The sequence below is a fragment of the Canis aureus genome, chromosome 4 (genome assembly GCF_053574225.1).
Source record: "Canis aureus isolate CA01 chromosome 4, VMU_Caureus_v.1.0, whole genome shotgun sequence".
NCBI lineage: Eukaryota > Metazoa > Chordata > Mammalia > Carnivora > Canidae > Canis > Canis aureus.
The window spans coordinates 31,282,397-31,307,876 of record NC_135614.1 but is presented as its reverse complement, the minus strand read 5'-3'; the positions used below and the strand labels follow the sequence as shown (position 1 = coordinate 31,307,876).

Genomic DNA, 25,480 nt, shown 5'->3' with positions numbered 1-25,480 from the left:
CTCTAGGACATGTGTAAGCACTCTAGGCCTGACTGGAAAGTTCACCTAAAGTCAAGACATGAACACATGAGATGGATGGGTTTTAACCATCTCAAAAAAAAAAAAAAATCAAAGAGGAAAAAGTCTTTTGATTACTTATTTAAAATACTCATGAGTTTATTTTATCCTATCAGTAGTTCAAATGTTTACATGATTCAAGTGTTTTCACAGCTACTAGAACAGACCTTCAGCTGGAGAGTCCTGGCATGACACCTCCTTCCACAGCCCTCCAATCTTGGTTTAATCCACATAGTTACCATCTTCAGGGCCTATCTGGCCATTTTCTCAGTTTGCAGCTTTGGGAGAAGCATCGTGAGAATCATCCACTTTTTGATAACTTAAGAAAGAAATTTGGAGCCAGGATACATTTGGGGAGCAATTTCATGCTGAAAAGCCTAGTAATTTATTTCTTGCAGAGTTTTGACATTACAGTCAGTCTGGCCAGATGACTCTCGAGGAGGAATCTATTGAGGCATTCCTGGAATCATACTGGAAGTACCTGGCAGAGAGTCCTGTTTCGTGGCATCCTTCTCAAGGGGTTTTGTGTTCTCTTATATGAATGCGGTCTTCTTTGTGGAACTAGCTACAGATATCAGTGGCTAAACAAAACAAAAAAGCAAAAGAGTCATTAGCAGAGACTAAAACACACTCAGCATGCCAAGAACACAACATTGTCATTTTCATGCCCAAGACTAATAACTAAATTGAAACACATCTGCTCTAGCAAAGCATAAAACAAATCAGATAGAATCAAGATGATTCATCAATAATTTTACTGCCTACCAGAACAAAAATCAACACCATTGAAAGGAAACAACATAATCTAGATTCCCTATAGAGTATCATCTACAATGTTCAGCACACAAGTAATAATTACTAGACATACGAACCATATTCTAGAAAAAAAGCATATAATAGAAAGAGACCCCAATGGGACACCTGGGTTGCTCAGTGGTTGAGCATCTGCCTTTGACTCAGGGTGTAATCCCGTTCCAGGGATCCAGTCCTACATCGGGTTCCCTGCATGGTGCCTGCTTCTCCCTCTGCCTGTGTCTCTGCTTCTCTCTGAGTCTCTCATGAATAAATAAATAAAATCTTAAAAAAAAGAAAGAAAAAGAAAGAAAGAAAGAAAGAAAGAAAGAAAGAAAGAAAGAAAGAAAGAAAGAAAGAAAGAAAAGAGATCCCAATGCCTGGGTGGCTCAACCAATTGAACATCTGCCTTTGGCTCAGGTCACGATCCCAGTGTCCTGGGATAGAGCCCCAAGATCGGCTCCCTGCTCAGGGTGAGTCTGCTTCCTCTGTCCCCTACTCCCTGCTTGTGCTCTCTCTCTCTCTCTGCCAAATAAATAAATAAAATCTTAGAAGAAAGAAAGAGAAGAAAGAAAGAAAGAAAGAAAGAAAGAAAGAAAGAAAGAAAGAAAGAAAGAAAGAAAGAAAGAAAGAAAGAAAGAAAGAAAGAAAGAAAGAAAGAAAGCCCAAAATGACAAAGATCATGGACTTGCAGCCAAGGACTTAAAATGGCTATGAGAAATATTTTCAAAAATGTAAAGGAGAAAAAATGGGCACAATGAGTGAAAACGTAGGGTAGATAAGCAAAGAAGATGGAAATTATAAAGGAACCAGATAGAAATTCTAGAATTGAAAAGTATAATATCTGAAATGAAAAAAAAAAATTCACGGAATCTCTAAATAGTATATTGGGCATTACAGGAGAAAAGGTCAGTAAACTTGAAGACAGATCAATAGATATTATCCAAACTGAAGCACAGAGAAAAAAATAAAATAAATAAATTCAGTCTCAATGAGCTACACGTAGTCTAGCATCTATGTGATTGCAGCCCCTGGTGAGGGCGGGGTCTATGGAGCTTAAGCTCTCCTGGTCGCCTGTCCTTGCATCTCTGTGGGACACTGTACAGAGGACACTATTTGCCCATGTGACCTATAAGACCCTCCTAAGTTCAAAGTGCTATGAGTCTGTGCCGCAAATCTATGCATTGACTCCATAAAAATATATTTATAAAACATTTGTAAGGCTACCTTTTTATAAACAAAGGGATTGTTTTCAAACTTAGAATTATGGCTTACTGACTCAAAACTGCCTTAGCTTAAGAAAGAGAAACCAATACAAGGGTGACTTTCACTAGCTTTTTTTTTAGGCCTGACTCAAACGCTACCTCTTCTGAACATCTTTTCTTGATTCCTATAATTGAATATGATCTCTACCACACATGGGGCTGTTTCTACTGCTCTTTTTGACACACCCACTGGACCAGTATTGTTCAATCCGGGGTATTCAAAGACTTTCTAAGGTATATGCAAGCAATGATGGTTTTAAGACATTAAGGGAACTTTTGCAAAGCTTTGAGTATGTACATAAAAAACCCATCAGCAGGCTTGCTGAAATTTTATGCAACCTATCTTGGGCCTATTTGAGACCAGATTTAATAGCACTAGTGACTCAAAATCTGAAAAATGTCCAGTGGCAAGGAATAGTTTGCAATTTGCCTTGAGCCAAGGAGAAATGAGACCTTAGAATCTCATTTTATTTGAGGGACTTCCACTTTTTTGCCCACTAGCCACCTCTTTCCATTTTTACTATGAGAGTAGCTCTCCCTGGCCAGGTAAGCTTTGTGTTAAGATCCCTATTGGGTCTCCCTGATTCCTTCTAACAAAAGGGCATCAATTTGCACACGAATTCTTTCTTAAAACTGAGAATTTGCTTAGTCCAGGCAGCCTGCAGGCTCTCACTCCCATCATCCCTGACAATTGCCTTTGTCTCACAGTTGGCAGAAGAAGGCATACCTTTTACTCATCTAAATCTTGCAAAGGAATATTGCCACAGGGTGTAAAACTCCTGGGTGTAACTCAACGGGAAAACTCAAAACATCAATGTGAGCAAAGTTTTCTTCAATAAAGACTTCATAAAACTAGGGTGGAGTTTTGGGAAGTATTTCCCTGCCTTATATAGAGAGGTATTTCTGTTAACAGGAAAGCTGTGGCCTTAGAAAGGGATGAGAGGGGGCAGCAAGGGGGTGACAACTTCTGCTTCATGACCTCCCCCTACTCTCTTCCAGAAACCGTTCAAAGAATGAATTATTCCTTGGGGAGAGTTCCTTTAGACTAGTGTCAAACAATAGCATGAAACTACCTTTCTTTTGACTTAATTTACCTACCAAACATCCAGACTCAAAAAATAAATCTACGGGGACGCCCGGGTGGTTCAGTGGTTGAGCATCTGCCTTTGGCTCAGGGCATGACACTGGGGTCCCAGGATCAAGTCCCACGTAGGGCTCCCAGCAGGGATCCTGCTTCTCCCTCTACCTATGTCTCTGCCTCTCTCAATCTGTTTTCCATTAATATATAAATAAAAAAATTTAAAGGATAAATAAATAAATAAAAATAAATCTATGAATTATGAGGCGAGCTGAGCATAGTGGCGTGAGTGTATATAAGCCAAATAGTTTCATGTCTCTTCATCAAAGTCACTTTGGAAACTAGCAAAAGCTAGAGAAGTGTACAAAAAGGCACTGACGATTTTAATGCACAGGATACAGTGATAGCTGGAAGGATGTCAGATATCAGGCCCTGTGAGTCAATTCCCTATCCAGGTATCATGCACTTTGTAGAAAGCACAAAATCAGCACAAGGTGTTTTTCAGAAGGTGGTGGTAAAAATCGTGGGAGATAAAAGATATGCTTGTCAGAATAATGAACACACAGCAGTTTCCAACTACAAGAAGGTAATACTTTACCACCAGGATTACGGCATCACAGAGAAGGCATCTGCAGCTCGATAAATAAATAGCAGACGGTAACTGAAACACTTAAGTAAGTAGTATATAATAAATAAAATGATATATACTGAAAACCGTATTTGGTTTCTGAAATACCGAATAACTTTTGAAAAGGGTTCCAAGGTGGCACCTGGGTGGCTCAGTGGTTGAGTATCTCCCTTCAGCTCAGGGCGTGATCCCAGGATCCTAAGACCCAGTTGTTCCCAGCAGGGAGCCTGCTTCTCCCTCTACCTATGTCTCTGCCTCTCTCTGTGTCTCTCGTGAATAAATAAATAAAATCTTTTAAAAAGAAAAGAAAGGGGGCAGCCTGGGTGGCTCAGCGGTTTAGTGCCACCTTCAGCCCAGAGCGTGATCCTGGAGACCTGGGATCGAATCCCACGTCAGGCTCCCTGCATGGGGCCTGCTTCTCCCTCTGCCTGTGTCTCTGCCTCTCTCTCTCTCTCTCTCTCTCTCTCTCTCTGTGTCTCTCCTGAATAAAGAAATAAAATCTTAAAAAAGAAAAGTAAGGGTTCCAAAGATCCTGTAAGGAAATATATTATTTCCAAATGACTTAGATTTTTACAAAATCCAATTTTTTAAAACCAGTAACATCTAAAGTAGTTCCTGAAATCTAAAATGGATTTGCCTTTCAACCTTTCCTCTTTTCGATCACCAGGATCATCAATACAATTGATTTACAGATAAACATAAGGAGATAGAAGGATGAGCAAGGTGCAGAGCCTCAGTGTACTGTGCGCTGTGGCCTTGCTGGCCCTTGGATTTCCCAGTACCCACCACTGGGGTGTCACCTGCCCGCTGCTGGGTTCCTCTTCCCACCTTGTGAGACTTCTCACTCTTCTGTTGAATCTGACACTCCTCTTGCTTCAGCATTTCTGTCATTTCTGTTTCTTTGAGGCTATTACCATATTCTTCCTGCAGCAGGATCTTCGCTTGGCTCTCCTGGGGTGAGGGGAGAGCTGAATCAGGCCAGCCCCTGGGAAGCCTGGACAAATGGGCCTGCCCTCACTGGGACAGACCACAGGCCCAGGCCCTGTGGGCCTCCCGAGTTTGCTCCTGTGACCAGCTTTTGCTGGCTAGTGGCTCCAAACCCACCAATCCCACAACTCCTCTGAGCTGGATTCCTTCCTCACCCCCAGACTCCCTGCACTTCAGGAACATCTGGGCCGAAGGGATCTCACAAGCGGAATAAACCAAGAACCTTTCTGGGCTAGGCCTGGAATCCTGCTTTGGATTTCAAATGACTGTGAGAAAGCTAGAAAGCCCTCCCCAAGACAACTCTGTGCATATACACACCTCCTCTTTTACTTTAGCTATTTTCCTGTAATGATAAAGCCAGTGAGCCAGGTACTCTATAGGGTCACTGGGCCGAACCTTCGCCACATCCGCCAGCGCCCGGCTCAGGCAATTTCCAAAGCACTTCTTCAGGTACTCTGTTTCCATTCTTGTGGACCTGGAAACATCATAGCAGAGTCACATTACTTTATACAGCAAATCTGATTTTTAAAATAGACACATTCTAGGCAATTTGAATTCATTTCAGGATAAATATGAGATACTTCGGGATGCCACCCTTCTCCCAAAAAACAACAAATACATACTTGTCAATTACTCTTACTGATTCAAATGGACTTTTTTTTTTTTTTTTTTTTTTTTTTTTTTTTTTTTTTAAGCTCTCCAGCTATCTTGTGTTCTCAGATAATAGGTCCTGGGGGCTCATGAGGACTGAGAGGAGCTTGATTTATCAATTGGTGGTTAAGGGTGGCTAAGTTCTCTACTTACCCACACATCTCTACCCTTGAGTAGGGAGGAAATAATTGAGCAGGTGGGAGGTCCGAAGAGGGGCTCTAAGGACCCAGCAAGCTGTGCTATTTTGAGGTTGGAAGCTACAGTCATCTGTGACATAGATAAGACGGGTGCCCAAGCAAGAAACTACAGGAGGTTGAGCTGATGCCCTGGTGTTTACTATTAGCCAGATCTCAGGAGCTGGAGGCCATGTAGCCTGAGTTAGAGCACAGGTTAGGGGTGGCGGTGAAGAGCAGCAGCCTGAACACGCTCCAGGAACAGATGGACCGAATTCCAATCCTGGTGCTTGGTCTCTCTGAGCCTTGGTTTTCTCATCTGTAGAACAAAATAATAAATGAATGTGCCTCATAATTGTGGGGATTAGAAGAGATAACAAATATATGTAAAGCACTTAGCCTGGTACATGGTGTTTTATAAATATTAGCTATTACATTGGAGACTGTGACATAAAATGAACTAACACCCAACCTGTTTCTGACCAGCTCCATATTTCTTTTTTTTTTTTTTTAATTTTTATTTATTTATCATAGTCACAGAGAGAGAGAGAGAGGCAGAGACACAGGCAGAGGGAGAAGCAGGCTCCATGCACCGGGAGCCCGATGTGGGATTCGATCCCGGGTCTCCAGGATCGCGCCCTGGGCCAAAGGCAGGTGCCAAACCGCTGCGCCACCCAGGGATCCCCCAGCTCCATATTTCTGAAGTTTATGTATTTTAAGTCCAAAAGAGCTAATAATAAAGTGACTAATGAAGGTTCGATTCCAGTCTTAACATTTTCTGGAAGTGTTTTTCAGTGTAAGGAAGGAAAGATACATAGATATGCATATAGAAAAAGAATACCTCCTAGCTTTTTCCATTGCAAAAGCCTAGAAGTAAAAACATTTAAGTGCAATGAACACGCTGAGCATAGGGAACTTGATCTGAAATAGCCTTTGTCACTTAAGAGCAATCAGGGCTCCTTAGAGAAATGGTGAATTCCAATGTTGGGGCAGGGAAGGCCCAAGAAACCTGGAGCATTATCTCATCCATGTTAGAAAATAAATGGTTTAAGGACACAGGAGCCAGCTGGAAGAGGGCTGCTACTAGTCCAATCAGGGGCAATTTAGACCATTGAAATAAATAATGACTATAATGGATTATAACGAATTGAGTAAAATTTTAAAATCTGTGAATCAATATAAGAACAGATAGGTGAGTGAGAGAAGGGGAGAGAAGGCAAGTTCTTAAGGTAAAATGTCAACTAATAAACATGAAAGAATAATGGATTTTTTTTTAAGTCAACATTCTGTAACCATTATAATATAACTGCATCAAGCCAGAATCATCAGTGAGTCCTAAAAATCAATGAATATTTGATAAAGAATAGGATATTCATATAGTCTCAAAGTTTCTCCCCATAAATTATGTATCGATTTCAAGAGAAAATACAGGAACTTTACAGTGTTGAGACCTGCATAACCTCAGTTAAGCCATCTAAGTAAACATCACTAATCAAGGGACAAAATGACATCATGTGTCTCCTGGTGGGACGCACTTCTTAGCGGGATGAAATATATTTCTGTGGAGTCCTGCCAAAACGCAAAACTTGAGTCTAATTGAGGAAATAACGAACAAAGACAAGTTGAGACAGTTTGCTACTGGCCTGTACTCTTAACAAATGTCAAGATCATGAAAGACAAAGAGGAGGAACCATTCCAGATCAAAGGAGCCTAAACAGGCCTAAAAATGCATGGAATACATGATTCTGGATTGAGTCTGAACCAGAAAAAAGAATTTTATAAAGTGTTATTGAGGAAACTGAATGTGAATTGTGTATTACATAATAGAAGTGTATCACGTTTGGGCCATCTGGGTGGCTCAGTCGGTTAAGCACCTGACTCCTGATTTCCGCTCAGGTCATGATCTCAGGGTCGTGAGATGGAGCCCCCCCCACCCCCCAATCAGGCTCTGTGCTGAGCATGGAGTCTGCTTAAGATTCTGTCCCTCTTCCTCTGCGCCTCCCCCTGGTGGGCTCACATTCTTCCCTTCCCCCCCAAAATAAAAAGTGTGTCAAGGTTAAATATCCTGATTTTGGTCACTGAAATATGAGTATGTAAGAAAATGTAATTTTTCTTTGGAAATACACAGTGTGGTAGGGCTGAGTAATGGCTCCCCAAAGTGTCTAAATCCTAATACCCGGAACCCATGAAATATGTTACTTTGTATGGCAAAAGGGACTTTGCAGATGTGATGAAGTTAGGGATTTTGATTTGGGAAGATGATACTGGATCATCAGGGAGGGACACTGTAATCCCAAGGTGTCTTTATAATCGGGACACAGTAAGGTCAGACAGGGAACAAGGAGATGTGATGGTGGAAGTTGAGGGAGAAAAGGTGATGTGATCCAGGGTCATGAGCCAAGGATTGTGGGTAGCCTGTGAAGCTGGAAAAGGCAAGGACATGCATGCATCCTCCCCTAGAGCCTGCTGAAAGAACCACCTCTGCTGACACTTTGGTTTCAGCTCTGTAAGACTTATTTTTGATTCTGGCTTCAAAAAGTACAAGAGAATAAATGTGTTTAAAGCCACTGAGTTTGGGATAACAGTGGAAGGTGGGGATGGGGGTACATGGTATGCTTCTGTGAACCTGTGGCCCACCTGAACCAGTGCACTGGTATGAACAATCTTCTGCACCCCTTTCACTCAAAGTGTGGTCCCTGATGAGCAGCATCGCATTACTTTGTGGAAATGCACATTCTCAGGTCCCACCCCATACCTCCACAGTCAGTCTGCATTTTAACAAAATCCCCACGTGATTCAGTTAAAGATCTACTTTGCCTTTATGGCAGGAGAACCGCCCTTCCCAGGGAGCGGAATCCCCACTCTGCCACAAGCCTCTCCACTTTCCAGCCCCTGAGGGCCTGCTCTCCTGTGTAGGCCGCAAATCCTTTCTGGAGGAAGCATCTGCTCTAAATTGCACGTTTTCAACCATGGTCTCTATGAATTTTGGAGCCTGACGGTTTACTAAAACTTGATGCAAAGACAAGAGAGCCAGAATGACAGAGCCACAGCTCAGGGCCAGGAGAGGGAGGGGCCAAAGAGGTGCCTTTTGCAGCCCTCTCTCCACAAACTGAAGGGCACACTTAGCAGAGGAGAGGGGCCTAGTTTTCCTAGAGCTCCTCTGGGAGTCCTTCACACGCCCTCCCTGTTCACCGCCTAGCAACCCAGGAGGCAGGCTGGGAAGCACAGAGGTGGCCTTGCCACACCACACTCCCAGGGCTAGGCGCACGGTGGGTGCTCGCAAGTATTTTTTGACTTAATCTCGGAAGGCTCTGGCTTGCTGGCCAGGGCAAGAGCCTCCGCTCCTTCCCAGCTGTCAGCGCCCACTCTGGTACTCCTGGCCTTAACCGCCGGGGCTGAGGCCGCTCCTGCCCAGCACCGCCCAACACAGATTAATCCAGAACCTGGGAAATGCTAGCAGAGGGTTGTCCACAAAACACTAGGTCAGGGAAGACCTGCTGCGGTGGAGGCGGGGCCTTCCGGAGGCAGGAGCACCTGTGCTGGTCCCAAGAGGGGCCAGGCGGGGTCACCAGCAACCGCAAAGGTGCGGAGCCGGCAGGGGGCCATGGGACTTTCCCAGCCTGGGTGGGCAGGCGCCCTCTGCGGCCTGTCCCACGACCCCGCCGCCCCGGCCCTCCCAGTGCACACGGGCCTGCCCGCCGCTGGCTCCGTCCTCCCAGCCTGCAGGTCGCAAGCTCAGCTCCGTCCTGCCTGCCCGCCGGCTCCGTTCCATCCTCCCTGCCCGCAGGTCGCAGGCCCTGCTCCGTCCTCCCTCCCGCAGGTTGCAGGCTCCGTCCTCCCAGCCCGCAGGTCTCAGGCTCGGCTCCATCCTCCCAGTCTGCACGTCGCAAGCTCAGCTCCGTCCTCCCTGCCCACCGGCTCCGTTCTATCCTCCCAGCCCGCAGGTTCTAGGCCCTGCTCCATCCTCCCAGCCCGCAGGCCGCAGGCCCTGCTCCGTCCTCCCTCCCGCAGGTGGCAGGTTCGGTCCTCCCTCCCGCAGGTCGCAGGCCCCGCCACACCCGCGCCCGGTCCTCCCCGCCGCCCGCCCGCCCCCCGCGCCCCTACCGCGTGCAGGGAGCCACCTGGGTCCGGGGCGCGCGCTCGTTGCCTAGCGACGGGACGCGCCTCGCGGGGCCGGTAGGTGCGCGCGTCGGGTGTGCGCATGCCCAGCGCGGACGCCCAGCGCCCCGCCCCGCGGCCGGTGCTTGGGGGGGCCCGCGGCAGCCGCGGGTGCGGGCTCGGCCTGGTGAGCCGGGGAGGGGCCCCGGCGGCGCCCGGGCTGCCCGGCTGAGAGGTTAGTGCCGAGCCCTGGCAGCGCCGCCGCCTCCGGGCCCGCCCCGCCCGGTCCTCCCGGGCCACGCAGGGCGGAGGGGGAGGGGACGCGGAAGGCCCGAGACCCCTCTGCAGACCCAGGATGGGGAAACCATGCAGGCTCCCCAGGTCGGAGGGTGCCAGGTAAAGCCCGGCACAGGTGAGCTCCAGGTAGACGACGAACCAGCTGGCTTATGCTGCCCTGTGCTAAGCGTTACTCCCTGTTTCTCCAAAATTCATATTGACCCGGGCATCCTATATATATATATATATATATATATATATATATATATAGGATATAATGTATATATATTAGATTTTATTTATTTATTCATGAGATTGACACAGGCAGAGACACAGGCCGAGGGAGAAGTAGGCTCCCCGAGGAACGTCTGATGCGGGACTCGATCCCGCAACCCCAGGGTCACGCCCTGAGCCGAAGGCGGGTGCTCCACCACTGAGCCACCCAGGGGTCCCATCCGTATTATTTTGTGCCGCATCGGGCAACTCCACCCGAACCCCCTCCCCTCCCGCCAGGCTGGCCCCCCCCCCCCCGGCAAGGGACCTCTTTGTATCTCTTGTTCGGCCTCTCCAGGCTTGAGGGAGCCGTGTCTCTGCGAAAGGCCTTTCTTACCTGGAGCCGAGATGAGATGCCTGTTAGTGTGTCTGAAAAATAACAACCTGTGAGTTGGGTTTTATCACCATTTCGTGGACAGGAAACCAGGGAAGCCAAGTAAGGAGCTTCCTGGGCTCTGCTATCCCGTGCCCAGGAGGATTCGGGATCAGATTCTACTCCTAGCCCAGAAGTTTCTCCCTTGGGGACATGGTCCCTTTCCCGAGTATTATCCTTCTGGAACAGCAGCACGAATCTGTTCTTTCTTTTATGTTTCAAGTGACATTGAGATGTCACTGTCGTCATTTTTGTCTTTTTGAGTGTGTCGCGTCGAAGAAGCACAGTGAGGATGCTGCGTCTCACACTCGCTGATACTGTAATTCTTCTCTCCGTGTGGTGAAGACACCAACGCCAGCTTGAAAGGGAATTCGGTTCATTCGTGCCAGTTCGCAGAGCTTAAGTTTTTATGACCACGTTTATGGGCACACATACACACATTCCTTTCCCCACTGCTTTCAACAAAAGAGGTGGCTTACTCTATAAACAATTTCTGCACCTTTTTAATTCGCTTTGCACCGTGTCCTAGAGATCACTCCCTATTTTAAAGATCTTCCTCGTGCCTTTTATATAATATATATGCACCGTCATCCATCGTGTTGCTGTGTCTCATCAGTCCCTTAATGATGAGCTTTTGGATGAGGCTCCAGTTTGACTGTTCTAAGTAATGGAGCAAAATAACCACATGCACATATCATCGCTCCATATTTTTGCAAGTTAAGATCCGACAAGTGAGATCAATGGTTTAAAGGGTAAATACTTACGTAATTTTCTAGATACTGCCAAATTCCTCTGCGCAGGGGTTATACCATTTTGTACCCTCACCATCGTCAAATGAGAGAGAGCACTTTGGGGATTGAAGGATGAACCTCAGGAGGTTGTTGTTTCTGAAATTTTATGCAGAACGTTTGGTGCATTTGTCCAGGGACAGGCCTAGACATGCTGGCATTCTGTTCTCTCATGTTCAGCTCATACCTGACCAATGATGCGTATAGTATATATTTACTGAATGATGAAGACATTTCATTAGATTCTTAGAAGTGACTGGTTTCCATAAGGGTAATTTGAGAGTGATAGTTTTTTTTCAAAGCACCGGAAGTACAGTGTTTGCTATATTCTTTCCTCCCTGCCTCCTTCCTTCTTTCCTTCCTTCCCTCCCTCCTTCCTTCTTTCCCCTCCTTTCTTTCTTCCTTCCTTCCTTCCTTCCTTCCTTCCTTCCTTCCTTCCTTCCTTCTTTCCCTCTTTCCCTCCCTCCCTCTCCTTCCTTATTTCCCTCCTTCCCTCCCTCCTTCCCTCCCTCCCTCTCCTTCCTTATTTCCCTCCTTCCCTCCCTCCTTCCCTCCCTCCTTCCCTCCCTTCCTCTCCTTCCTTCCTTCCTTCCTTCCTTCCTTCCTTCCTTCCTTCCTTCCTTCCTTCCTTCCCTCTTTCCCTCCCTCCCTCTCCTTCCTTATTTCCCTCCTTCCCTCCCTCCTTCCCTCCCTTCCTCTCCTTCCTTCTTTCCTTCCTTCCCTCCCTCTCTCCTTCCTTCCTTCCTTCCTTCCTTCCTTCCTTCCTTCCTTCCTGTCTGGTCTAAGATTGTTCCTGTCCACCTTCATAACTGCATAGACTGGGACATTACTGGGAGGATGGAGGAAGTCTTTCACGTGCCTCCACGGAGAGCCAGCACGCCTGCCCTGTGATTAAAACACACTCCTTGAGGAGCTGGAGGAGCTTGTCTTCTAGCAGGAGGACAGACATGTGTGTACACACACGATCTCGGCGTGCATGACAAGTGCTGTGTGAGTCGCTTGGAGAAGGTGGGGCTTCTTTGCGTTGCTTGGGAAAGTCCAGGGAATGAGAGAGGGCCAGCATCTTGCAGGCGAGGAGATGTTTCCTCAGCTGGGAGATAGAGAGAAAGCGTTATGGGCAGAAGTCTTGGAGATGGCGGTGTGCAAGGCGTGGCTGTCAGGATGGCAGACCGCTGAGGGTTGTCAGAGCCCAGGATATGCTGGCGGCAGGGGAGAGGTCTGGGGTGAGCCTGAGAAGAAATTGGGGCCAGGGGATCCCTGGGTGGCTCAGCGGTTTAGCACCTGCCTTTGGCCTAGGGTGTGATCCTGGAGTCCTGGGATCGAGTCCCACGTCGGGCTCCTGGCATGAGCCTGCCTCTCCCTCTGCCTGTGTCTCTGCCTCTCTCTCTCTCTGTGTCTATCATGAATAAATAAATAAAATCTTAAAAGAAAAAAAAGAAATTGGGGCCAAAGTGTGAGGAGCTTCATATGCTATTCCTCGAAGGTTGAATTTTTTTGTTTACTTTTTTGTCCTTGGAGATTCATGGACTTTTGGGGTTTTTTGTTTGTTTGTTTTTATTTTTGAGGTAGAGTATTATGATATTATGGGTATTATGATTTTCTAAAACTACCCTCGTGGCTTGGGAGGAACATCTGGGTCACAAAGATTATGACTCTGGAATCAAGAGTTGGGTACGAATCCCATGTTCACCACGTTGACCTACGCCCCTTATGCCTGGGCTTCCTCACCCGCACAGTGGGCTAATGACACTGATTTTTGGCCCCTGTTGTGAGGATTGAGTGAGACATGCCCTGATTGGCACATGGCCGTCTCACAGTCATGACGGTACCCTTTTTTCTGACTTTTTTTTTCATCTTTTTTTGTTTAGTTCCTTTATCATTTATTTCTGCTCTAACCTTTGTTACTTTCTTCCCTTTGCTGGTTGGGGGTTATGTTTGTTGTTCATTTCTGAATCTCAACCTTGAGATCCTACAGGATTTTGAAAGTGCTTCTTAGTAGTGGTAATTGTTGTGACATCGGTGGAGTCCTTTTGGAAATTGTTAGGTGTTTCACCAAGCCAGCTTGCTAGTGTCGTCCTTGGTGGGAGGTGCCCATGACAGGATGCAGTGCTCCGTTGGCCTCACTGGACTCTGCTTTTAGTGTGACTTACTGAACATTTCCTGCATTAATGCAAAAACATTTACCTTTTTGAAATCAGGGGGGAGAAATGGAGTCGACATATCTGCAAAAGCACCTTGGGACATGTCTAACTCAAGGTCTTGCAGAAGTGGCAAGAATTCGCCCAGTGGATCCAATAGAATATTTAGCATTGTGGATTTATAAATATAAGGAAAATGTGACCATGGAGCAACTGGTAAGTAGGGATCTTCTTTTAGAAAATTAGAAGAATAAGATAACTGGTCCAGTTTGTCTACTTTTTTAATAAAAAGTTCAATGTTATTTCTGTTATAAAAATAGTAAGTATGTTTATTATAGAAGAAACTTGGACAATATGAAAAAAAAAACAGAAAGAATAAAAAATACCCCAGAGAAGATTTCTTTTTAGATTTTTAGGTATTTTCTTCTAGTCTTTTTTCTGTACATTTCCTATGCACTTGTAGATTTTTTTTTTACATAATTATGATCATACCCAATGTATAATTGTAATTTTATGCTCTTTGTTCAAATAAAACACATATCTCCCCAAATTATTGCACCTTTTCTAAATGGTTGAATAAAATTTGCTTCCCCTTTTCCCTGTCATTGGTGATTAACACTCTTTCAAGATTGTTTTTACAAATTATTCTGGCTCAAATTAGTCATGTGGTAATTGCTTTTAAAACCCTGCTAGAGACAGAAGGAAATGGCTAACTTGGAGCGGGAAAGAGAACTAGCTGAGATTGAGCAGGAGATGATGGAGAGGCTCAAAGCCGAAGAACTCCTGTTTCAGCAGGTGAGACATGCATGGGAGTTTGGGGGACACTGGAGTGAGCTTTGTCAGCCTCAGTGTGGTGCAACCCAAATACTGAAAACCTCCCCATCTCTAATTAGTTAGCAGTGGCTCTCTTCTATCTTCGTGTTCCTGTGTTTCTGTATCTGTGTCTTCTTTGCCGGAGAAGCAGCAGCAGTGGAGTGGGAGGAAAACCCAGGGAGTGTGCTCTCATGAAGGTCAAGGGGAGAGACCCAAGGGGTCAGCCATGCCTACTGTTGGTTGAGTGAGAGCAAGACTGCAAAGTGCTCATTCAAGACCATGGTGTGTGAGGGGTGGGATGTAACAGGGAAGATGGTGAGTTTAGGTGATGCTTTCAAGGGGATTTTTCAGAGAAGGAGGTTGGGTTTTTTTAAGAGCAGAGGGGCAGGAGGGGGTTGATGTTAAGAGGGAGAGGATGGTCTAGGTACATGTGGGTATATAGGTTTTATGGCACGAAGTTTAAAACCGTTTCTTCATGACTCTTTCTTCTTTATGAAGTAGGGATGATGATCATCTTCCAAGAATGAGGCGATAAAATGGCAGGTGCGGGGAGAGTGGTGATGGTTTTGAAATAGTAGCTTTGTAGAATGGTAGCATTGACTGGGAAACTTAGCATTACCTGGTAGCATTGAGTACCCTGTCAGAGTTAGAAACCAGGCATATATTTTCTTAAAGATTATTTATTTATTTACTCATGAGACACGCAGAGAGAGGCAGAGACACAGGCAGAGGGAGAAGCAGGATCCCTGCAGGGGAGCCCGATGTGGGACTTGATCCCAGGACCCCGGGATCATGCCCTGAGTCAAAGGCAGACGCTCAACTGCTGAGCACCCCAGGCGCCCCGAGACCAGGCATTTATAATGTTGCCAGCTAGTTTGGTTTTATGATCCTGTAATTTTTCTTCACTTAGGCCTGAAGGCCTGAGTGATGATGTGCAAGGGGCAGCGCCTGTGACTGACGTGGGTTTAGGGTAGCACGTTGGGGAGCTGAAGGTGCTGGGAAGAGAATGGTTTCAGGGATGAGTCATGGATTGTAAACTAGAGAGGGGAAGGTTCCAGAGTGGCTTTTGGACTAATTTAATTTATGGACAGCTTCTGAACTAGATCTAAGTTATTCCTATTGTTCTGCCACACGGTCCTTAACTCCAGGGTCTCGACTCCAGTCTAGAAGCCTGTTGTTTGGGTGTGTGAATAGAAAGGAAACTATAGATGTGGCGAATAGCTTCTCTGCCTAACCTGTCACCTCTGCTACTGGGATAGAACATTCTAGGCACCCGAGACAGATAAGGCTATTGAAAACTTCACTGCTCCTGAATCTTCATTTTTCAATCGTTTGGTTTATTCTTATTTTTTTTTAATCTTTTTTTATTTTTTTTAATTTATGATAGTCACAGAGAGAGAGAGAGAGAGGCAGAGACATAGGCAGAGGGAGAAGCAGGCTCCATGCACCGGGAGCCGGACGTGGGATTCGATCCTGGGTCTCCAGGATCGCGCCCTGGGCCAAAGGCAGGCGCCAAACCGCTGCGCCACCCAGGAATCCCTGGTTTATTCTTATGTGGAAGTTGCAGAGCGTGGAGCCATATATCAAACAATCATCCAAATGGGCAAACATTCTGCTGCAGAATTGCCCCAACTTTGAGTGAGAATCTGCTCTTCCTCTTTCAGCTTCTACAACTAGTATCTGTCCCCTGTCTCTCAGACTGAGGAGAACATCTTCCTCAAGACAATTCCATCACAAATGTGGGGGTACTTAACTTTCTTTGGCTCTTCTACTTACCTTACTTAGCGAAAATTTGGCAATCCTAGAAATCAAGCACTTCTCTAGCTGTATCCTGTTGATGGGTGTGAAGGGATCCACTGTACACTGAACCCTGAGCATTGTGTTGGGATTGGAAGATAACAAGAACGTTCTGCAGAAGATTTTATGACCGTTAAAGAAACAGCTTGGTGGCCAGAAATAGACGGGAGAAGGAAAGGGAGCCTGTGCAGAGAAGGTCTACAGGAGAAGAGCTTAAGAGAGAGTGAGGCCGAGATGCACAGAAACAGAGAGACGCTCTGAAGTCACCGTTGAGTCAAGTGAGCCTGAGTGTCAAGACTCCGGTCACCTCCATGTTGTTCTCATAGTCAGTGCCACTGGGTTGAAATTCCTTGAAATTTTTGGCACTCTCCAGTAAGCCCTGGGCCCTGTGAACAGGAAAGTGCATTGACTGCCATTTTCAACCTAAGAGCTCACTTAGGAGGTAAAACCTTTTTATTTGTTTGTTTGATCGATTGATCAATTTGTTTGAATATCTTTCTAATGGTTTTACTCCTATGTGAAGAAAGGAATTGAGTTTTGAAGTTTTCTTGAAAACGTTAAGAAACTGGTTCTGTTGGCCAAGGTGGTTGGTATTTAACAACTGTAGTTTGCATTGTTGTTGAGAGATTAGTTATTTTACTTCCTCTGCCAGTATCTGAAATTGGATTGCAAGCGATGTTCTTGCACTTCCGCAACCTATCTCATCACTTTTTTCCCAGTGTGGATAATACAGGGTTACCAAGAAATTCCCTTTACCAACCCTCTGTAAATAAAGAATAACCACTGTTTATTATCTATTTATAAAAATATTATCTTTAAAAAATTCATCTGCAAACTGTAGTTTTAAGATGCTCTTAATGGGATTGGTATGTGTTATGATATATTATGTAGACATAGCAAGAGAGAACACATTTCCACAAATGTTCTATCGATGAAATAACATTTAAAAAAATAATTGAATACAATTTTCCTTTTGGAATATAGGCTTACTGCTTAAGAGAATTAAATTATATTTTTAGAGATAACATTTCATTTAGTTGGAGTTCAAAGTTAATGTTCCCTATCATCAAAATTGCTTAAAGACATTTATCTTTTAATGGTGATCTGTAATGAGATTTCAGTATTTCATCTTTGAAAATAGCTGAGAAATTGGTCCTGCCAAATGCTGATATCAGTCTGGGTGCATATAATTTTGACCATATTTATCTCTTGGAATGCATTTGTAGAATTCTATTAGATTTTTATCTTGTTTTGCTTTTGGCATGTCATTACCTTCCAGATTAATCACTTCCAATTGAGGGTTGGTAAAAGCTTCTCAATTACACAGTTAAACAGATTTGGTGATATGGGAATTTCATTTGCACTGAAATCCAGGCCACCAAATACTCTGGGTCTGTAGTTTGAGCTCAGGAAACACATCTGCTGCAGATTTGTGCGGGAATGAGGGGATCTAGTTTCTTGTTTTAGGTTTTGATCACATGGGGAGTGTATAAAGCAGTTTGACATGGTGATTCAAACGTTAGCTGTTGAAATGGCTTCCTACAGTGTTAAGTTTTACATATTAAGGGCTGTTTTGCCCTGTAAGCTTAGTTCGAATTGATTTAAAAACATTATTAAGTCTGCAACAGGGATCCCTGGGTGGCGCAGCGGTTTGGCGCCTGCCTTTGGCCCAGGGCGCGATCCTGGAGACCCAGGATCGAATCCCACATCGGGCTCCCAGTGCATGGACCCTGCTTCTCCCTCTGCCTGTGTCTCTGCCTCTCTCTCTCTCTCTGTGTGTGACTATCATAAATAAATAAAAATTTAAAAAATTAAAAAAAAAAAAGTCTGCAGCAAAGGCTTATTTCCAAAGCCATTTAAAGTTTGATAATAGTGATTGAGAATGATTCTTCTCATTCCGAAAAATTTCAGCCTTGGTCCTAAGCCCAAAAATGCACAATAACACATTACCACTGTGAAGCCATGCAACTGCTGTGTGCTAGGGCAAGCCAACATTTATTCAGTTTCAATTTCTGACAAAAATTCACAGAACTGATGATGGTTGCATTCATTAGAGTGAATGAAGGAACATTGTTGGCACTGCTGGCTCAATGGCACATGACAGATTCAAACATTTTCTGCAGAGGACCTGCTGTTGAATAATATAAAGAATACTCATAGGCTTTCAACACTGCATTTTCACGAGCTTTGTAAATTTGTCCAACTAAGCTTCTTTCTGTTCCACACACATTATTATCACAATTGATTGTGACATATCTTAACAGATTTCACTGCTGATTGTACTGAATAACGTTTCTCAATTTCTTTGGAAATATTTCTTGGGGCATCTTGGTGGCTTAGTGGGTTGAGTGTCCGACTCTTGATTTTGGCTCAAGGTCATGATCTCAGGGTTGTGGGATTGAGCCCCAGGTCGGACTCCACCCTGAGCATGGAGCCAGCTTAAGATTCTCTCTTTCCCTCTCCTTCTGGCTTCTCCCTATCATGTGCACACACATTCCCTCTCTAAAAAGAAAGAAAAAGAAAAAGAAAAAGAAAGAAAAAGAAATTATTTCTTGCCTGTACAGGCTGATCTTTCAATCACTTAAAACTCAGCATTGATACCAGTAAACAACAACAACTGATCAGTGTTGGGAACATTTGTCTACCCATTAAGAGCCAAGGAAAATCGCTCCAAATAATTTGCCTTGTTTTTAATTGACTGTTGATGTTGCTCCCAGTGTCATCAACTCTTTGAGCAACTGTTTTCACCAAAAGGCTAGTAATCTTAATTCATTTTTTTCTGGACACTGAAATCAAACATGTTTTAATTAAATCACCATTGGGAAATGAACTTGTTTGCTTGGCTAACAAATGAGCCACTTGCAAACTTGCTTTCGTTGCAGCCTCATTTTTATTTTTAATTTTTATGAAGAAATTCTACTACGGTGAAATAATTCTAAGCTCTCTAACATTTCTGACCTTTATTTTCATGGGAGTTGAGAATATTGTGATGATAAGTATTTAGTCTGGTAATACTAAAGTTTATTGAATTCTTTTTGTGAAGTATCCTTGCTTAAATAAACACCATACTTTTTTGCCATTTAATTTGATAATAAAATAATCTATTCTCCACTGTATCTTAAAGGGACAACATTTAAAGTCTACTCCTTTTCTTGTTATGACATGTTGGGTATACACCGATTTAAAAAATGTCATGGCATAGGGATACCGTAGTTCCAAGAACTATTGAGATAAACGATGCCACTGTGATTTGTAGCATGCTGGGGAGCAATCCAAAGTGATGAGAGCGCCATCTATGGTCACTGTTGCAACCACTCAACCAACTGTGCTATTGGGCAAAAATAATCACAGACAATAAGTAAACAAGTGAACATGATGGTGTTTCAATAAAACTTTATTTATAGGAACTGAAATTTAAACTGTATATAATTTCCATGTATCATGACATATTACCCTTTCAATATTTTTCAACCATTTAAAAATGTAAAACTTTTCTTAGCTCATGGGCTGTACTACAAATACAGAATTGAGTCAGATCTGGCCCACGGAATTTAGTTTGCTGACTGTTATTCTAGTGTGGCATGTATGTTGATTGGGACCAATATATTTTTGATTATCTATGGTTTTGGATAATATACTTAAGATTTTCTCATCCACTCTTCTGCAACGAAGGTTTGGCTACTTGAACACCCATCTATGCTTGGAAAGATTTTTATCTGAAAAAAGTACTGCAGTCTCACTTGTTGCTTCAAGAAGAACAGAGAAATAACTTGATTTTGTACGAATTTTGCTTTTCTACAAACTAGAAATTAAGGAAGCTTCCCTTTTTGTGTTAGACTTCAGGAAATACTTGTAAAAGCAAAAGTATTAGGTGGCTGTGATCATTTATTCTTGTAAGCTTCTGAAATTTAGGTAGGTATAAACTTAGTTATCCTGGGACATTTCAGAGTGATTAGAGTTAATTCCTTGCAATTGATCTGACTCTAATATGACTTATTTATTTCTGAATATTCAGCAACAGCTGGCATTCCAGCTGGAGCTGGAAATGCAAGAAAAAGAGAGACAAAGGATAGAAGAACTACAGAGAGCTCAAGAACAATTAGAGAAGGTAATTTGAAGTTTTATGGGAAAAAAAGTCTACTTTATTTAAAACCTTGTAGAATCCTCAGTCTGTTTCTTGCCGCTGTTATAACGTGGGATTCAGAGACATGCCACACATTAGCTATGTGACTGAGACAAATCTTACAACCTTTTCGATCTCAGTTTGCCTTTTTGTGAGATAATGTTACTGGCCGTACCTCACTGGCTTGTTGTTAGGATCAGCCCAGATCGTATATATGGACATGAAACTGCTTTGTGAGCAGCAGAGTTCTCTCATGGGGATATTAGCCACATTCTAGTCAAGGCACAGTTGTTCCTAACTGTGACAGCTGATGTTCAAAGTCGAAGTCCCTGTAACATTGAGGGTATTCTAATCTCTGAGATAGTAGCACATCTCTTCCTCGTGTTAGATGTATTATCAACAATAAGTTACATGAATGCTTCCTATGTTTCACTAAAAAAAATTATGCAGTAACATGTTAAAAAGCAGTCTGTCTCCATTAACTGTGTCTATATATTATCAGTTCTCTAGTTTGACCAGTGTTTCCTGGTATCCAAAAAGTATGTGTATGTCATATAGACCAAACTTCTAAATGACTGAGTTATACTCTTATACTGGATATTTCATATTGTATATTTATAATCAGCCAGCCTCTTTCTTTTTTTTTAAATATTTTTTCAATTTAATTATCATTAGTATTTTTTATTTGAGAGAGACAGCACGAGTGGGGAAACAGGCAGAGGGAGAGGGAGAAGCAGGCTTCCCACTGAGCAGGACGCCTCACACAGGGCTCGATCCCAGGGCCCTGGGATCATGACCTGATGCTTAACTGACTGAGCCACCCAGGCGCCCCCAGCCAGTCTCACTTATTCAAATGTGACTCCTCTATTTATCTATAACTAAAATAAAAAACAGAAGTAGGTCTTATAGAATATGTGTATTCATGGCTTAGATGAGAGCATCATTATTTAAAGCACTTTCTGAAAAGTTGGAAGAGTGAATGGAATTAAAAAATGAGAACCTTAAAAAGATAAATTCAAAGCCCTATACATGGTTTAAAAAACACATAGTTAACAAAACCACAGATGCCGAGCTTATCTTAGTCTGAGTGCCATAGGGCATGGAGACATACACATATGTTCACATGCCCATAAATACACGGAGATACAGACCCTCTTTCCCTTCAGTGAAGATTCAGTGATGTAAAATGAGAGAAGAAAGGTTTCTGTTTTGTCACTTGTCACACTGGCTAACAATTTGGCTTCAGGTTTAACATTTCGGATCACTTCATTCTTTAGAGTTGTGTTTAATTATAAATAAAACATGGGTTTCTATTAGTAGCGAGTGTCAAATGAGACTACAGGCTACAGTCTTGTGCTAAATGTATTCAGATCAACCCTGTAAGAGTGATGACCTATTTGCTGTTAAATTGATCATAGCGTTGCATAAAAATAAAATCTCTTGAAAATGAAACGTGGAATCAAAATGGAAAGTATGTTCAAATACTTTTCTTCATGTTTATCTATTTATAGGAGATGAGAATGAATATGGAAAATATAGCTAAGAGTGAAGATAGTTCACATGCAGAGGTGAGAAGGAAAAGTTATCCTGTGTTACGTGAAATGCATGAGTGTGTGCATTCGGAGCTAAACTTCTCAATAATGAAATTATCAAAACTGACAGTCTACCTATGTGTTCTGGTCACAGCAGTTCACAAGTACAATGTGCTTTAAAGCAAAAATCTCAAAGTGGATAAAAATTAGACATTCATTTGGTGTTTGTATTTAAAAAAAAAACAATGTTGTGAGATATTTATTGACCATATGTTTACTTACAGTGATAGATTTTAAATTTCTGAATGTACTTTTTAAACCAAGTTTCCAGCATTTATCTCTAGAACTCTTTCTCTGGGAACGGGTATTGGTTCAGTCCATTAATGTTGAATTTCAATGTTGTGATTCCAAAACTTCTTATCCAAATCAAAAGAAAATTCATGCATTCATTTTTAACTCATTTAAAATTAAACATGAATTTTAACAATTGTAGGATGTAACATCAGACTCAGGCAAAACACTAGCTGAAATCAGTGATCGATATGGGGCCCCTAACCTGAGCAGAGTGGAAGAACTTGACGAGCCAATGCTCTCTGATGTGAGTATCTTTTAAGAAAGTGTTTTGTAAAAAACAGACTTTTTTTTTTTTTACTATGGGAAAGCCTAGTGCAAATGAGGCCTGGGATGGTTGGCAAATGGGCCTTTTGTATCATAGAAAGAAAATCAGTTCCCTGGGTTCTGACCATATATTCCTGAGAGGCCCTATTGTGATCATGTGCTGCTGGCCACAGGGGTCAGGGTGGGCACATGACTGGCTCCTTGCAAATGTGTCAGCATGATGGGAAAGTAGCTAGAAGCTAATGTTGAGGTCATGCTGTGCCCCTGTGTGGAGGGTGATTTCTGTACTTTAGAGTTAGGCTTTGAAAAAATCTCAAAATCTCTTCAAAATATATACTTAAGATCATTTGGTGAAATACGTAATCTTTAAGTTAAATTTTGGGGGCCAGCTTATTGATTCTCTGTGGCAAATCCATTCTAGCTAAACATCCTAATGAAAGTACCTGCTTTTATAGTATAAAGTACACTTGCTTGTTTAATCGACATACATGTTCTCTATGTATCATGCACTGTGCTTGATGCTGTTGAGCATAAAACACATTGTTATTTACCTTGCCTGGGGCGGGGGGCAGACAATTGGACAAGCAATTAATAGTCACTGCTAGAGTGACCAGGTGATTTATTGGCCAGAGCAGTAAGTAGGCTTTGGGAGTGAACAGGGGAGCTGTTAATAACTAAGCCAGAACTGTGGGTATAGACCAGAACTGTCTCATCAAAGGGTATATTTAGTGACCTAACCATGTGCTCTGACAAAGTGGGGAAGACAGCCCAGTGGAGGAGCCCTAACAGGGAAGGCTTCCTGAAGGAAGTTGGTGACTGGTTACTGGGGGGTGGGAGGTCTGAGAGCACAGCCAGTATGAGACTCCCCACCAGGGGAGAGTGGGGTGTGTGGGGCAGGGAGGGAGGAGAGACCAGGCAGGGGAGAGAGCAGGAACCAGGCCATGAAAGGCCTGGTAATGTCGATTTTATCCTAAAGGCAGTGGAGCTGATGCAGTCAGCGATCAGCATTTTAGAAAGGCATCTGTAAGCAGCAGGGAGCACAGGATGGAGAGAGACACATGAGGACACCTGTTAGGTGGCCAGTGCCGTAATCCAGACTGATACGGTGTTGGTGGTCTATTTGGAAGGGGGAGCTAGAAGGGCTTGGTGCTAATCAGTCAGTAGAGACGTTTTTATTAAATGTCTGCTGTGTTTTGGTACCATGTGGGGAGCCAGCGAATACCAATGAACATAACAGATGGGGTTCCTGAACCCTGCTCTCTGGGGCTCTGGGGGCTGTGGGCCAGGAGCAGGTGTGGAGAGACCTGGTCTGGATGAGTCTTCCTGAGGAAATGATGCTTGAGGAGTTAGCCTGAGCTAAGCACAGTAGGTAGAGAGAGTGAGGTGCCCTCAAGGAGCTGGTGTGGTCCAGCTCAAAGGCTGGGTTGCACGGAGCTCAGAGGTGGCATGACTCGAAGCTGGAGAGGTGGCATCATGTGCTCTGTATGACAAGTGCAGTGGGACTCATTGAAAGGGTCTATGTAGGGACTTCGAGATGTGGCTTTAGAGGAGGGAGAGAGGATTTGAGTGGGCAGGTGTGGAAAAGGGAGACCACTTCAGAGGTTTCACAGTTATCCAGATGCAGGATGACCAGGGCTGGGACCAGGGTACAGACCACAGTGAAGGGGAGAACCAGGTGGATTCAATACTGGCTGGGAGGGTAAGGCACAGAAGGAAGTCACGGTGATGCCCAGATTTCTGCCATGGGCACCTGGACTAAGAGCTTCACCATTTGTTGAGTTGAGTAATGTAAGAAGAGGAGGTAGGTTTTATGAAAATGATGGCTTCAGTTGTGAACACGTTGAGCTTCAGGGGACCCCAAGATATGCAGATGTAATTGACCAAAGACCAGTTGATATGTGGGGTACAGGTCCAGACAACAGGGGAGAGGTCCAGGCAGGAGATGGGAAGGCAGCAGTCATAGGCATAGGTGCTACGTAGGGATAGGAAAGGAAGCAAGGTACCTAGGAGAGAGTGCAGAATGTGCAGGACGGGGCTCGGGTAAATGCATTAGAAATTCCATCCTTAAGGAGTGGATCCAGGAAGAGGACCCTTTACAAAAAGAATAAGGATAGCAATAAGAAAGAGGAGCAAGAGAAGGAGAACAAAAGATGGTTGATAAAAGCTTGAGAACACAGTTTGTTATTATATCAAGTGTGGATCTTACTTGAAATAATTTGAAACTAGCAAAAGCTTCATTCATATCATCACATTTCTAATTGTATTAAAGCATGTTTACTTTTTATTTTGCTTTTAGGTTGCATTAAACATTGATCAAGATTTGTAGGATCAACCAACCTAAGAGCAATAAATTTTTCTGCTTATTTCAAGTTTCAAAATATGAGGTTTCCAGTTGTATTTTTTTCCTCCAAACTTGAACTCAGCATTTTTTCCCCTTCTAAAGACAGCTTTATAAATGAGCCTCAAGGATAGCCTTAAAAGGTAAAGGTTGTTTTGGGATCCCCAGTGCAACTGGTTATCCATAGGATTCCTCTGAGAGCAGGAGAGAGAGTTTGCCCAAGCAACCAAAAGGGACAAATGAGAAATGAGCCGAAAAGAGCGTGTGTGTCTGCATGAAAACAAGATTGTTGAGGTAAAAGTTCTGATCTGGGAGGAGTGAGAGGGGCTGAACTGTGCAGGGCTCGGGAACGTTCACCAGGCTTTACATCCCACATTCCCCCCAGAAGTGGGCCTCAGAGATTTCTCCAGTTTGCTAGGCAATGATACTTTGTAGGACCATTAATTTCATGCTTCCTCATGGGGCTGGATGGGGAAGGATGCCAAGTACTGGGGTACAGAGAGGCAGCCTCTCTTCTGAAGCAACCAATGGGCAAAAGTACTGGTACTGCTGTTGGAGGGAAGCTGTCGCTGGACACAGGCCATGTGGGGGGCTTCCTTGAGTGGGTGCTGGGTGGTCCACAGGCCCTGATGGCTCTCCTGGCCCCTCAGAAGTTTCAGGCCTAGCTTTGAACTTTCTGTTT

At 43.8% G+C, this 25,480-nt stretch overlaps 2 protein-coding genes across 5 annotated transcripts; one reads left to right on the top strand and one right to left on the bottom strand.

Moving 5' to 3' along the window:
* Nucleotides 1-125: 125 nt before the first annotated feature.
* DYDC2 (DPY30 domain containing 2) lies at nt 126-9,883 on the bottom strand. The gene is given in 5 exon segments (XM_077895198.1): nt 126-638; nt 4,649-4,771; nt 5,126-5,282; nt 5,612-5,950; nt 9,736-9,883. Coding segments are annotated over 4 exon segments (549 nt in total). The 5' UTR covers nt 5,620-5,950; nt 9,736-9,883; the 3' UTR covers nt 126-377.
* DYDC1 (DPY30 domain containing 1) lies at nt 9,792-24,838 on the top strand. Of its 4 annotated transcripts, none has more exons than XM_077895202.1 (7): nt 9,792-9,807; nt 13,638-13,793; nt 14,271-14,372; nt 20,203-20,295; nt 21,822-21,878; nt 22,336-22,440; nt 24,757-24,838. In XM_077895202.1, the coding sequence occupies exons 2-7, from the start codon at nt 13,647-13,649 to the stop codon at nt 24,784-24,786; spliced, it is 534 nt and encodes a 177-aa protein (XP_077751328.1). In that variant the 5' UTR covers nt 9,792-9,807; nt 13,638-13,646; the 3' UTR covers nt 24,787-24,838. The 4 variants fall into 4 exon arrangements, with proteins under 4 accessions (XP_077751328.1, XP_077751325.1, XP_077751326.1 ...); XM_077895199.1 differs by lacking the exon at nt 9,792-9,807 and adding an exon at nt 9,829-9,964; XM_077895200.1 differs by lacking the exon at nt 9,792-9,807 and adding an exon at nt 9,989-10,141.
* The last annotated feature ends 642 nt before the right edge of the window (nt 24,839-25,480 follow it).